This window comes from Solanum stenotomum, chromosome 6, assembly GCF_019186545.1.
Source record: "Solanum stenotomum isolate F172 chromosome 6, ASM1918654v1, whole genome shotgun sequence".
NCBI lineage: Eukaryota > Viridiplantae > Streptophyta > Magnoliopsida > Solanales > Solanaceae > Solanum > Solanum stenotomum.
Genome location: NC_064287.1, coordinates 22,551,936 through 22,568,491, shown reverse-complemented (window position 1 = coordinate 22,568,491; position 16,556 = coordinate 22,551,936). Strand labels below are relative to the sequence as shown.

At 32.3% G+C, this 16,556-nt stretch overlaps 1 protein-coding gene across 1 annotated transcript; it reads left to right on the top strand.

Annotated features, from left to right (window-relative positions):
* Positions 1–14,138: 14,138 nt before the first annotated feature.
* On the top strand, positions 14,139–15,392 carry LOC125867142 (uncharacterized). Its single transcript, XM_049547576.1, has 2 exons — positions 14,139–14,436; positions 15,017–15,392. The coding sequence occupies exons 1-2, from the start codon at positions 14,249–14,251 to the stop codon at positions 15,198–15,200; spliced, it is 372 nt and encodes a 123-aa protein (XP_049403533.1). The 5' UTR covers positions 14,139–14,248; the 3' UTR covers positions 15,201–15,392.
* Positions 15,393–16,556: the final 1,164 nt, after the last annotated feature.

Sequence of the window (16,556 nt, the reverse complement as noted above, 5' to 3'; positions counted from 1 at the left end):
TCACACGTGCTTAGTAGAGTGTAAGTCTGTGACAAAGTGGTATCAGAGTCACGGTTTCTAAGGGAATGACAAACGAGGGAGACATCAACGTTTCTAGCACCACCAACGTCAGGCAGGATAGTGGAAAAAAGCACCGAAAGGGAAGGAAGCACCTTAAGAGTAACAAGAAATTGTTACTCGACCCTAAACCAAGTGAAGCACCGACATCTCACCCACTTTCGACCACTGAAGCAAGTGACAATGAACGTGATGAGGAGCCCATTGACGTCACGTTCGGAGTAGAGTGGATCGCGAGGGTTGACACGGCGAGGCAGGATGTGAAGATCTTAGGCAAGCGCTTGAACAAGGTCGATGACAAGTTTAAGACTCTCAAAGACTTCTCCCTTGAAGAGAATGACAACATCTGCAAAGAGTTGGAGGCACATAGGCATGCATAATATGATATGAAGGAAATCATCACCTTCTTGGAATGTCGGCTCATGGATACATTAAGCACGACTTAAACCATGAAGGCCGAGATGGAAGCACTCAAGGGAGGAATGGAAGTTCGAGGATCTGTGACATACAATGGAGTTAGGAAGGCCAAGATTGAGGCTCTTAAAACACCAATGTTCAAAGGCGTTCGTGACGCACAAGAGGTGGAGAATTTCATCTGGCATTTGGAGAATCACTTCAAGTGCAACAGGGTGAAGAGTGATAAGAACAAGATCAACACGGCGGTGTTGTACCTCTCGAATATGGCCATGCTATGGTGGAGGCGAAAGGAGTCGGAAATAGGGAAGGGCCTTTGCACCATCAACACATGGGAGCAATTTCGAGTGGAGTTCAAGAAGACTTTCTTCCCTAACAACGTCATCTATGAGGCAAAACATAAATTTAAGGAGTTGAAGCAGACAAGTAGCATTCGAGCATATGTGAAGGAGTTCATCACCCTCACACTTCAGATTCCCAATCTCATGGATGAAGATATATTGTTCCACTTCATAGATGGGTGGCAAAATTGGGCTAGGATGAAGTTGGAGAACTAAAAGGTTAAGACTATTGATGAAGCCATCAAGCAGGCTGAAACTTTGACAGAGGAAGAGGAGAGGAGATGAGAGGTAGTCATGACCAAGGTGAGGGAGACTGTGGAAAAAGCAAAGATGAGCAAACACATCCCAAGAATAATGACACTTATAAGTCTAATGGCAAAAAGTATGGACGTCAAAGCGATACTCAGAAGAAGGTAGAGACTACAAAGAGAAACGGTTGCTACATACGTGGTGGGACGCATGGCTATGCAAGATGTCCTGAACTAAAGAACCTTGGTGCCATATTATGGGAATTGAAGGAGAAAGATGCACAAGAACCAGGGCAAGGTTTGAGAACGACACAATTGGGCCTGATTGGACTATGCAGAGATATTGCAAAGAAATTAGAGCAGCCAAAACAATATGGTGCACAATACGTAGACATCATGATCAATAGAAGACACGTTAGTACTATGGTCGATACAGGTGCATAGGCAAACATCATGACCAAGACCGCAACAACAAAGTTGGGGTTAAGGTACCACCCAAGTAAGACTCACCTCAAAACGGTCAACGCACCACCGACTCTTATGTGCAGAGTCACTCATGGAATAAGCATCATGCTAGGCAAGTGGCAAGGTAAAACCAATTTTATTGTTGCTCCTTTAGACATCTTTGACATAATTCTTGGGCAAAAGTTCTTCCAAAAGTGTTATACAATGATTGATCCCTACCTCCAACGACTATTGGTCATGGAGCAAGAAGGATCATGTATGATCTCACTGGTTAAGGTACCAAATATGAAAGTAAAAGCTCAACTATCGGCCATGCCGCTTGGGAAGGACCTTAAGAAGAAAAAGTTGACGTACATAGCCGTTATTGCGAGTGTGACCAAACATGACTAAATGGACTTTACCACCATGTATAGAGAGAGAGTTCTAGAAGAAAACAAAGGTGTGATGTTTGAGGAGTTGCACAAGGGCATTGATCGAGTCAATAGAGTGTTGGTCGCGCATGTGAGAAGACAAGATTCGATTGTTCATGCAGCAGCAATGCGCCACGGTCGTCGCAACATTAAGTGGGGGAGAGTGTTATGACTAAACACGTCATCATGCCACTTAGTCACCACCTGGAATAAATTTATCCATGTGGAAGACTTATATTGGAAGAATAATAATCCTTAGTGAAATATTCTAGAGATATATGGAGAAATCTTTGGAAGACCTAAGAATTTCATTGATTTACATGGAATGTCATTAGAGCATTCTAGTTGTGTATGGTATTCTAGAATGAGGACTTATTTGTAATTATGTAGGGACTTACATAACTATTATTATTTATATATTAGCCCCTAAGTTAGTAGTATAAATAGAGCGGAAACCATTTGTAAATCAATCAAGCAAGAAAACAAATCTTCCAAGTCTTGAGTAATACAAAAGTTTGCTTAAGTAATTCTCATGTGTCTTTCTTCATTCCCTTAGCGATCTAGTGTCAAAAAGATTTACTTGAGCTTACAAGATTGTGAAAGATTCGTGAGCGAGTTGTCAAGTGTCACACCTGTGACATGTGGCTCACGAAATAAAACTTCTCGGAGAAATGGGCAAACATTATTTTTTGAAACAATTTAATATATTTAAAAAATTATCTATTGTACTAAAAATACAATAATTAAAAATGTATAATATTTAAATATATATATATATATATATAAGCATCCATAAAAAGAAATTAGTGATTTTCGAATTTTCAATTATGTCATGTAAATTAGAACAACAACATTAATCCACTTTACTCGTTATATGGAATGGCAGTTGAATTTCTTATTCATGTTGGTTAGGGATATTTTTGAGGAATTTCTTTTATTATTTTCTTAGTGCATTAATGCTTTTCAGGTTGTTCTTTTTTGCTATGGCAATAAAAAATTTAGGATTAATCATTGTTTAAAAAATATATTTGATATTTAATATGTTTAATCATTGTTATTTTGTACATCATAAATAAAAGGTTGAACTACCTCATATAACTCGTTTAATAATTTTCAATATCGTTACCTATTTAACATCATAACCACAATTTAGAATTATGGATCCATAATGTCACGATTTCAATCCGTTGTGAGTGACACCCACACTAACTCCCGTGGGAGAACCAACTAATCACTAACATGTAATGTATTAAACAACAAATAACAAACAATTTTTAAATGCCAAAAACATCTTTGTCGGAACTAGATCAAAGTCTTAAACAACAGTAGAAAACCCCTTAGAAATTAAAAGTTGTGCACCAAAACATCTATTCTTAGTTTAGAATACAGGGATGCAACCCCAGAACAAACAGACTAAAGAGAGTCTAATTCCGGAAAATGGACTAGAAAAATAAGACAAGTTCATGGCAGCCGGAGGAATAGCTCACCCTTGGATTCAGATAATGTTACGATCACAATTGACGTCGCGAAATAGCTACCTGAATATGTCTTGTACCCAACAAAGAAACAACAAGTGCAATGTATGTACATAAACCATAGTGTGTTGGTAGGATCATCGGCCAACTTCAAAGGTATAAATGTAAACACATAACTAAAATATAGTAAAGACAAGTCAACACATAATCAACCAAGTCATCAATACAACAAGACTTTCAACCACCAATCCTGATTTAATATTTATATGAAGCATATCCCACATGGTAACAAACAAGCCCGATTCACTCAAGGAGCCAATATACAAGAAAACAGTCAAATATGTACTAGACATAGTATCCGAGCCAATCGCTAGTATCCAATGTCAGGCATGGTACTCAATCCAACCGTTAGTAGCTTGCACTTGCGTGGTACCAGAGCCAACCATACATATATTTCGTACCAAGCGTGGTACTCGAGTCAACTGTTATACGTACCATGCATGGTACCTCAGCTCACTATGAGAATATCATGTACCAGGCATGATACCCGAGTCAACTATTAGTCACACAAACACAATCATAAATCACAATGAAAATACAACCACACTTGTAAATTTAAGTTAACGCATTAATTGCATGAGATTGTAAACAATTAATCATTTCACCTTTAACTCTTATGTTTTCCCTAACATGCATTGTACAAGTTTCACTATAGAGACAATTAACATTCAACCATACATCGTAGCCACTTTCTCAAATCATGTTGAAATAATAACTATTCATAACGCAAGTAGAGAATGTATCTAGTTGAAGGCCATGATACATCTCATTCGAGAAAAATGTGATTTGAAGTGTGATAAAATCCACAATTTTATATGAAGATAATGTAGCATGCATAGTACAACTAAAGGGAGGATTCATAAAAGGAGATAGGACAAAATACATTTTAAAAAAGCTTTTCTATACACATGAACTCCAAGAGAATAGTGATATAAATGTGCAACAAATTTGTTCAAGTGACAATGTGACTGACATATTCACCAAGTCTCTATCAACCGTAACTTTCAAGAAGATGGTGCACAAGCTTGGAATGTGAAGATTCATTTCTTTGGATAGATGTTCTCATTATGGGGAGTTGCTATGTGTTGTACTCTTTATCCGGTATGAAGTTTTGTCCCACTAAATTTTCCTTGTATGGTTTTTAATGAGGTAGCCTAGATGCATATTATTAGATATGTGTACTCTTTTCCTTCACTAGAATTTTTTTCTTTTTTAATTATTTTTATAAGGTTTTTAACGAGGCACATTATCTATGAATTAGACATTCAAAGTGGTGTGTTATAAATATTGTGAATGTCTATCTTTTAGAGAATGTTTAGGAACCTTAACTTTGGGAAAAATAATTATTTCTCGTGTATAAATATAGTGAATGTCTATCGAGAAAAAATATTTTTTTCTCGTGTATATCATTAGCATTAATTTCTTATTCTCCAAATCATTTTTCAAGACTTAAAAGTAATCATGAATGAATAGAGGTGGATGTTAAAATAATCATGTCAATCATTATTTTGTACATAAATATGCTAAATTCAAATGTGACTATTATAAATAGATGAAATGAATAAAGTTTAAAGCACAATTGAGAGTTGTAAATAATTTTCATCTTAAAATTAATTTTGTTAGAAAGAAAAACTAAAAATCATGAACTGTCTTGCTTGATTATACTTTTTTTAATCTAAAAATCTATCAAATAATAACCCATCTATCTCTCAAAAATAAGACATTTATTTAATCCTCACAAAATTGTAAAATTATGCTAAATAAGCTATTATTGAAGTTATTTCTTATATTTCAATTTATTTGTACAATTTTGACTTATTATGAATTTTTTTTTAAAAAATGAATTATATAGACTTAAATTAAATATAGGTTAAATATAACAAAGTATCATTTAATTATCAAAAATGAATTTTATTATTCAAAGAAACTAAAAGAATATTTTCTATTCCATTTTATATGTGATCATTTGACTATTGACACGGTATTTAACCAAAAAGAATTGAAACTTTTGTTGTTCAAATAATTTTTAGATTTTTGTATAGCGGTAAATTATTTCATTAAAATTTGTAAGCACCCCTCACTTCCAACCCGAAGGTTGCGAGTTCGAGTCATCAAGGGAGCAAAAGGGGTGGGAGCTCCTAGGGAGGGTAAAAAAAAATTAAAAAAATCTATCTATATATAATAGGAGAGGAAAAAGTGTCTACGTGTCAGCACCACAAACATCATCTTTTTAAATAATTAAAATAAAATTAGATAATTAAATATAAATTATTTTAAAACATATTTAGAACTTAAATATGATTAAGTTTTTTTTTGTGGTGCGCCACATGTCAGCACCACAAAAACAGTTTTTTTAAATAATTTGAAAAAAATACATTTACTGGCTTAATTAATAAATTATTATTTTATTTTAAAAATAATTTTAAATATAGAATGTAACGTGTGTGTCTATGAGAGATTCCTTTTTTTTTTTGTGAATAAATATTTTAAATTAATTAAACTTTATTATTTAAAATTAACATCTAATTATATATCTTCAAATTATAAACCCACGTTTGGAAGTTTCTTTTAAAATTCATCATTTATATAATATATATAATATCTATATATCTATATAAAGGAGAGATGAATATAATTTATGAATTATCAAAAATGATTTAAAATCTAAAACTAAAAATAAAAATTGCAAAACAAAAAAATAAAAATAAAAATAAAAATAAAAAATAAACCGAAAAAATACTAATTATCTAGAATAACGGTTGCATGTAGTTATCCACAATTTTCAAATGTACATACTTGCAGATATTTTTAAAAATTTGAATAAGAAGTTATGGATTCAATTCTATTAATCAGTTTGCAAAGTACCAATTCAATTCATAGGTTTTCTCAATGAAAATTTAGTAACCATAATTTGCCCAAAGATTTGATGGGTTAACGTCAATAAGTATTGAATTTATCAGTTCTTTGTGTCACACTTACTTTTCTTATTCTTACCCAATTCTAATTAGGTATCATTTGTCAAACTTTTTTTTTATATACATTTATTTTAGCTTTTTTTTAGGGGGAGGGGGCGTAGTTTTGTGTTTGTTCACTTCTATTCCGAATTAGTATTTGAGATCTAAGGATATATATTTTGAATCATTACTTTTATTTATCTGATGTGATAATTATGTTTCATTGCTTAATTAAACAACATCATGTGTTGCTTATACATAACATTAATAAATTCGAGGAACTATAGATAAATTAACCGTCAAGATCACATAAAAGTCTAAACAATGATGTTTAGACCTATGATTGTGGATAAAACTTAATAACCATGATTATATCCATAAATTTTGGTTCCATAAAAATTATTTTGAAAAAAAAAATTCTCCTAGATTTCCCAAATTCAATATTTACGAGGCATTCTCATAATTTTTGATATTGGGTTAAGTTTTGTGTTGTTTTTTCCACGGGAATCATATGAATGTTCTGAGTTCATTTTTAAGGTAATTAGCTATGATTAAATAATAGAATATGATTGTATTTTCTACGACTTTAATAAGATATTACATTTATGGTATAATATTTTTAATTGAAGGTGGATATACTAATCTTTTTTCCTAAAATACTATCTGAAGTGATATTATAAGAGCACTTTTTGAAAATTTATAGTGGGAACTCTATGATTTAAAATTTATAAACATTGATACTAATATTAAGACAAGTAATGTTGATGAGAGAATATTGAAGGAAATGAACAAAAGAGTTATAAAAATCCACATATTTTGAAGGAATAATTTTCAAAAGTTACATATTTAAAAGACACGTTACAGTTTCAAACATATAAAAAATGATTTTTTAAGTTATAGTTTAAAAAGATAAATTAGAATTTAAAATTTACCATGATCGTTTAAGTGAACATGTAGTCAGAAATATATTTATCAACTAATCGCACAAGACGTGGGCATGTATACTAGTAAAGGAGAATAGCAGGCACCAGACCATCAACACGCGTGCTTGTGCTGCCTGCTTATTAAAATTCGGTTCCTCTTGTTCATTTAACTTCATCCAATGAAAAAATGTGGGTTCCATTTAAAATTTAAATCGTAAACTTATTTTTTTAGGATCCTTCATAAAATGGGGCACATGAAAATATTTTGTGCTCTTTTTACATTTATATTTGTAACACCTCGCAACTTTACTCTTAGAATTTGAATCGTTTGTCTTAAGTATGAGCTTAAATAGGGTGATGTACTACTTGCTCATGTGTTTTAAGGTCCGTTACCAAGTGTATCAAGGGTATCGTAAGTGATTTATGGTCATAATTAAGGGACCTCTAACACTAAGTCAAGTTCAAAGTCTTTCTATCGGCTAAGTTTTTCGCGTCAGTTTACGCATGAGTCAAATTCAAATGACCATATTTTTCAGAGTTTCAGTATATAAAGAACTAGGTGAACTACAACCTATCAAATTAAAGATCTATGAGTCTTCTTTCCAACGCCACCAAGTTTGCATCAATTGAAGTTCGAAGTAAAAAGTTATGCCCTTTTTACTAGACAATGTCTTGCCACGCGCCGGCCGCACAGCCGAGGCAATTTTCCGCGCAGGCGCGCGCCAAGGCAGTAGCTACTTCGTTTCTGCGCAGTTGGCTGCGCGCTTAAGGAGTTTTCCGCGCGGGCGTTTGAGGCTTAAATGACCCTCCAAAAATATGATACACCTCCATAGTTCATAAAATTACCCTAGAAAGAAAAAATTTCAAGAAACTAACTTCCTCCAAGATTCATCTATCATCCAAGGTCCATGAAACTTCTTAATTTATTCATCTTAACACGCATTAATGACTCCTACTCATGAAATTCAGAGATTTTTCAAGAAAGCTCCTCAAGAACTCATCTCCAAGGTTCAAGAAAGGTTTTGTTAGGCCTTCTTCTTCCAAGATCATTCTTTTCTTCGGTAATTGGAGCGATTAATGTATGTAAGACTTCTGTGAGGAATTCCTTTCATCCTCATATCCAAGATTTATCAATGTTCATGAATTAAATTCTATAATTAGGGTTATCAAACCCACTTTCAAGTTCACCCATAATCTTGACCCAAATTCTATGTTTTCTTTATATTAATTATTCAAGATTAAAGATTCTTGACCTATGTACTTCCTTTTTTTATACTTAGTAATAAGGTTTTACATTGCTATCCTTGTGAGTTGTTGACATGACATTATTATGATTTCATGAAGCTTATATTTCAAAGCATGATTTTAGAGTTTTTATGCTATTATGAAAATTAATTACAAATACTTATGAGTTATGCAAGTTAGAAAACTTTCTCATGATTTAAGTTGCATACATGACTTTGAAAGATAGATTTTAGAAAGATTTGAGCATTTGACTCACAGATTTGAGCTTGGTCTCGCCCTTTATTCAGACAGACATATAGCTTATCAAACTATGAGCATATTATACAAGTATATTATCTTTGGGAGTAGTATTGAGCACCGATATGGGGTAAGACTTCAGACAACTCAAATTTCATAAATGTCACGATCCGAGTCTACACCCCGGATGCGACACGGCGTACTTGACCCAAAGAGGGTCTCATACAAGCCTCATAGCATTTCATTGCACTCGATAATAGAAATTGTACAAAATTAAAACTTTATTTAAAACCATACAATCAAAATACTCATTTAAAACTCTTGAAAACACAGCGGAAGTCTATTGTCTCACATGGCCATCTAAAACCAACATCCGAAGCATAAGTAGGGATACAACCCTTTACAATCGAAAAGTCTAACAATAGTCTTTTACATGAAAAAAATGGAAATATCAAGTACTTGTCCTCGATCTATGAGGACATACCACTAAGTCTTGGAGAATTTCAAATCCAAGTCCTTGATCTAGAGAAAGCAACTCACTTGACGGAACCTACACTTGTAGTAAAACATGGAGAATAATGGGTTAGCACAATTAAGTACTAAGTATGATAGCCATGCAAAAACATGCTTAAAATGGACATTTTGTTTGAAAGTCAAGCTTTTATGTCATTTTGATAAAACTTCATGAATCATAAGTATAAGAGGCATAATGTTCAAACATAACCAACATACAAGTCATTTCATCACAATAGAGACATGATCAACATATAAGCCATTACCTTCACATTAAGCCTTCACCTCAAGTAACCCTCAAGCTATACCTTATGCAATGTATGGATAGCATCCCATACCACCATCCACACTAAAGTACCACATTAAGGTCACCAAAAGTGAACTTACCATACAACCTTTTCATCTTCATACAATACTCATACATAAGAGACATAAACATTTCATAAGTCATATCATCACATAAGGACCATCACCTAAGACAACCCTAAGTAATACTTGTGCAATATGCAAGTAGCATCCCATACTACTACTCACACTAAGTACTCATTTGAAGTCACCATAGGCAAGGTACATAATTCATACTTATTAAGTCATAACAAGGAAGTAACTCATAATACAATCCAAGTATAGCATACGACATCTCATTTAAACATATATAAGAGTCAACATTCTTCATTATCTTCATTTAGGACACATTCATACATTAGCCATTAAGACTTAGAGAACTCACTATGACCCTCTCAAAACCTACTCGTTTAATGCATGGATAACATCCCATACTACCACCCACACTTCATAGAACTCATCAAGAAACGATAATGCACATCTCACATGATGGGAATAGGCATTAATCAACATAGACCATGAGAGCTAAATCATGGAATCCAGTGTCGTATGACCCCACACCAAAGGAAGGTGTTCCACTTGCCTAAGGTAGAACTAGTAACATTTTAGCGTAGGTCGAAACCACTAGCTAATATCCTATGTGGGCACATAGTTATGGGATAGGAAGATGTTCATTGGAACCCTAGCCTAAAATTGGGAGAGTTTCCATCTTACCATAGCCACTCGGTGCTTTGCCTCCATTCCCATAGAGTATTTCATTTTCATTAACATTATTGTACTTGAGAGGAATGTCATAAGCCTATTGACCCAAAGTACATTATTACACATGAAAGGAATGACATAAGCCTATCGATTCAAGGTACATTGACTCATTAGGAGAGGAATGCCACAAGCCTATCGATTCAAGAGTCGTCATTACATTAGTTCATTTATGAAAAGAATGGCATAAGCCTATCGATTCATATTCATCAAGTCAAGACACATTCATTATACAAGAAGATGATGTCTAAGCCTACCAATTCAAGATACACTCATTCACATTACTTTCATTTATGCAAGAAAATGATGCCTAAACCTACCAATTTCAACATATACAATATATAGGAGAAAGCCCTTCACATTCCACCATCATCATTCATGAGTGTTAATTAAGAGTATGCTTTCAATCATAATACTATTACGTTCTAAACATGATCATTATGCATTCATTGAAATCACACACATATACTTTACATCATGATCCTACATAGATCATTCATATATATGGGTACAAAGAAGATATCCATCAATTCAATACCACAATACACATAGTAAGTAAATACCTCCACCTTTCAAGTGGATCAATAGATCAAACACAATTCTACTTCAATATGTAATTTGATCATAACTTGCCTTTCAAGGGTCACGGATCACATTCACCAACACACCTTAGATCAATACAATTTGGCAAAAGCAATAACATAATTTCAACATTCTATATCCTTATACACATAAACAACCCACATACTTCATAATCAATCAAATCCCAATCACAAATCACAACTTAGGAATTTGGGGAAAAACATAGATTCTAAGAAGAAATCATATTAATTCATATTTAAATCCACAAGTCATTCATAAATCAATGCAATAAATCCTTTGGAAATCATTTAGAATCGAACCCATGCATAGATTGAAAGCTAGGGTTTTTGGGTAAACATTGGAGATTTGAAATCACTTTTGAAATTGGCTCCTTGAAAGAAACTAAGTCAAGGATGAAGACCACCATACCTTTTATGGAAGAATCCCATGAAAATCCCTTGAAAAACTTGAAGTCTTGACCTTGGAAGCTTGAAGTCTTCACCTCCAATGGAGGTTTCTAGAGAGAGAACTTTTGGAAGGGAGGGGAGGTTTTAATTTTGGGTTTTGAAATAATGAAGTATAAAATATGTTTTAATACTTTAAAAGCCCTTAAAATACCATAAATAACTAATTAAAACTGTCCCCCAACCAAACTAGACTTAACATAAATTTACCAAACCACCCCCACATTGGCCGAACCCTTGATAGCTTTTGCAGGGGTGAACCACGACCACCAAACCACGGACCGTGGTCTAGATCATGCCCCGTCCTGGTCAAGCGTGGTTTGGGGCTGTGGCTTGGTTTTGAAGGCCTTGACCTATAGATTAAGACCACGAGTCATGGTTGGTCCTACTGGGCGTAGGTCCCATCCGTAGGTCTAACTTTTTGGACAAAGTTTTGGTTTCTTGGGGTCTTGGGGGTTAGGCTTTACGGTCCTCCTCAAGGACCCCTAGGGTGGTCCTTGGGGAGTCGTACCTTGACGTTTAACCCCTAAACCCCTCAACCATAGCTCGGGACAATATTTTACACCCTTAAACCTCACAACAACTGTAAGACACACTAGTTAATTAGGCTCTAGTTTCACTTATTCATTTTATGGTTCGTTACAATAAACTACGTAGCCATCGTAGATAGGATCATATCGTAAGATGGACAACTCCTCACCTACCTCAAGAAGGCTTTTTAGTGGATCCATTAGTACAATCGCGTTGTATACTCCGGCAAGGTATAGAGCGGCTCTGGCAACGTGGGTAAGACGTTGTATTATCACGAGGCTCATAGTGATGTTGGTCGGTTAGAGAAACTCCCCAGTAAAGTAAAAAGTATTTTATATATATATATATATATTCCAATTTAGCTCAGAATTTGATATTATGCATTATATTTGTGGAGTTTAAATGATTTTATCTCATATTTATGCTTTACTTTAGTTGAGTTATATTTCAGTCTTTCAGTCCAATTGTTGTTTCACTCAGCCTTATTACATACTCGTACATTCAATGTACTAATGTCATTCTACCTGCATCGTCTTATGATGCAGATACAGGTGTTCAGGATCATCAACAGGCGCATCGTTGATATCAGCCAACTTCTTACCAACTTTTGGTGAGGCCTCTTTGCTTTCAGAGGACTCCAGTCATTTATATGCTTTAATAGTTTTATTTAAGGTTGTCGTGGGTCTTTCCCAACGCCTATCTAAGACAGTAGAGGCTTCATAGATGGACAATGTTAGAGGGTCTCTTGGTATTTATCTTCAGATATTTTGTTAAACTATTACTGTTTACATTCAGTATTCCAGACAGTTCAGACAATGTTTGACTTAAATATTTTCTCTTCAGTTATTTAAAATTAAAAATGCTTGAGTAAGTCTTCCGCTAAGTAGTTAGCCAGGCCAAGGATTCGCTTGAGAATCAGAAATAGTTCTCGAGTGTTGGCCACGTCCAGAGTGTAGGCTCGAGGGATGACAATATTTAACATTTTTATTTTTATTATTATTTTTAAATTTTATATATTTATAGTTGATTCCTGAATTCTACACATGAAATACTAATATTTAAAACACATTAAAAATGAAAATGTATACGACTAAACACTTGAAATTATCAATATTAATAATCTTTATTCAATATTTATTCTACATTTAATGAGTTGATTTATTATTATACAAATATATACTACCTCCGTCCACTTTTAATTGTCATATTTTCATTTTTTAAAGTCAAACAATAATAAGTTTGACTAACATTTTACGATGTATTTTCATCATATTTATATGCAAAAAAAATGAAATTTATAGTCCTTTTCGTATAGTTTTTGCATTTCTATTTTTTTTTTTAAATATCGAATGAATGTAATCTAATTTAATTTTAAAAATTAATTAAATTGACTTTTGAAAAGCACAATATGACAATTAAAAATGGACAGAGGGTGTCTAATTTATTTTCAATAATAAATTTTAAAATTATCTTAAATAAATAATTTTATGAATAAATATTGGGTGGTACATAACACCAACTTCCCATTACTTAGTTTTTAAAGAAATTGAAATGTGGTGCATAAGAATGATGAGTTGCATAGAAATTTTAAAAAAGTGGGTTTAAAGAGCTTTGGGGGACAAAATCTGGAGGATTGTCCCGTTAATGATAGGGCGGTGAGTCAGATTTGGATGTCTTCAAAAATCCACCTTATCCTCTTTACATATTAGAATGGAAAAAAATCTCTAAAATACTATTAAAGGGTATAAATTCAAATACTCATTTCGTTCTATTTTATGTGAAATTTTTTAGATTTTAATATTTAAATAAATTTAATTTTTATTGTAAGTTTTTTATAGTTTTTTAAAAATATTTTAAATTATTAATTATTGTGATTTATATATTTTTATGTAATTTATAAATATATAAATCTAAAATTTTATATATAAATTTTCAATTAAACTTAAATTATTTAATTCATCAAAAATAAAAAATATCACATAAATTAGGCGGAAAGCGAGTGAGTAATAATAGTGCTTATTATTATACACGTCAGTGATTATCCCCCCACACCCAGCCCTTCGCTATCCACTCGCTCCTGAAAAGAAGGGTTGATCCTTGACCACAAATTTTAAAAAGCTATAAATTATATATATCTGTTTCCTCAGGTGAAGTTTGCTAGAAATTACGTCTTAAGAAAAATTTATTCTTATTTTTCTTAAAATAATTTGGTGATATTAATTGTGATGGAAGGAGGAAAGGCAGTGGGTCCAAATAGTGAAGTGGAATGGGTGGTTGTGAATAGTATTTCCGATGATTTCTCTGAATCAAATTCTTCTTCTTCTTCTTCTATAGACATGGTAGATGATGATATATCGTCTTCTTTTGGGCCTTTGTATGAATTGTCTCAACTCATGGCTCAACTTCCCATCAAGTAAGTTCTATGTGTTCTTCATCCCCTTACTTCTCTTTATTTTATTAAATTTATTTCTTCCTTCAAAAAATGAGAAAATATAAAATAGTAAGACGACGAGTATGAAGTATAGAGATGTTTGCCGTGGTGATAGGTTGTGGGCAACATCACTATTACTGAATAAATAAATAAATAAATAAATAAATTTAGATCTGTATATATTTTTTTAAAATATTGATAATTATGAATTAAAATGAAGCATTTTATTTGTATTTTTTTTGTAATGAATAATCAAATATGTTATTGATGGCGGCTTGACACAAAAATGTCACTGTGGTGATTTTAGGTGGTTCTCTGGTGAGAATAGGGAAGACAAAGATAGAATAATTATTTTTCTTTAATGGCTTTTTGATAAATTTAAGCAATATAGTCATGAATTTTATGCATAAATAAATCATAGGATTTTCACTAGAAGTTTTTTTTTTCTTTAATGGCTTTTTGATAAATTTAGGCAATATACTCATGATTTTCAATGAACTTGTAATATTTAATATTATACAATTTTGTCACTTGTAATTTAAATGAATTTTGCAATTTGCAGAAGAGGGTTATCAAAGTATTATGAAGGGAAGAGTCGTTCATTTGGGCGTTTGGGAAGTGTGATGAGCCTTCAAGATGTTGCAAAGGAAGGGAAGAGAATGAAGTCAAGTAAGAGCATTACATCATCATTTGCTCCAAAACCCACTATTAAAAAAAAGTCTTATTCAACAAAACATATCTTATGATCTAACTCTCCTATTTCTTTACAAACAAATTTCTAGTATTTAATTAATTAGGAACTTTACCAATACCATGAGTTGTAAATATTCAAAGGATAATGAGGGAAGAGCTTTGCACCCGTGTATCTCACTTTGCTTCCACTCCCTTGTTTCAATTTGTGTCCATTTTGATTAAGGTGAGGCAAGTTGCGGGGTTTATGGTGAATATAAATTTAATTTTAACTTTTTAACTGTTATAAAAATGATAAAGCACTATTCACTAAATAAAATGTACAAATCTCAAGACAAATTCGTTATTTTTTATTCAAATTAGAAATAATTGAAAGTTTCTTCAAAGTTAATAAAATATTTAAGATAGTAAATGAAAATAGTTCAATTAAAATTAATATAGTTCAATCTATTAAATCAATACAATTTAATGATAAAATGATTTTATATTTATAAAATTTATTTTTAGTATTAAACTTAATGAAAAAAAAAGAAAAATATTGAAAAATTTATGCGGAGTGGAGTGAGTTGAAAATGAAAAAAGTTATTATGTTGAGTGGAGCGGTTAAAATGTATATGGGTTAATCTCAATCTGCCCTGCACGCCTGCCTCATTTTTAACTTTTTACATGTTATAAAAATGATAGAGCACTATTCAGTAAAGAATGTATAAATCTCACGATAAATTCATTATTTTTTATTCAAAATAAAAATAATTGAAAGTTTCTAAGTTACTAAAATATTTAAGATAGTAAATAAAAATAGTTTAATTAAAATTAAGATAGTTCAATCTATTAAATTAATACAACTTAATGATAAAATGATTTTATATTTATAAAATTTATTTTTAGTATTAAATTTAATGAAAAAAAGAAAAATATTGAAAAATTTATGCAGAGTGGAGCGAGTTGAAAATGAAAAAAGTTATTATGCTGAGTGGAGCAGTTAAAATGTACTCCCTCCGTCCCATTTTATGTCACCTTTTTACTTTGCACTTGCATTAAGAAATGATTTAACTTTACCCTTTTACCCGTATTTAATGTTTTCTTAAGTCAACTTTATTAATAAATGACAAGATTAATTAACTATTCTATCAAGGGTATAATAGGCAAAATATGGTAATTTATGCATAAATTTTATAAAATGACAAGTATTGTGGTCTAACTATTTATAGAAATGGATGACATATAAAATGAAACGGATGAAGTATATGGGTCAATCTCAATCTGCCCTGCACCCACGCTGCACTGCCTCATTTTTAACCTTTTACATGTTAAAAAAAATGATAGAGCACCATTCAGTAAGGAATGTGCAAATCTCACGACAAATTCGTTATTTTTTATTCAAATTAAAAATAATTGAAAGTTTCTTTAAA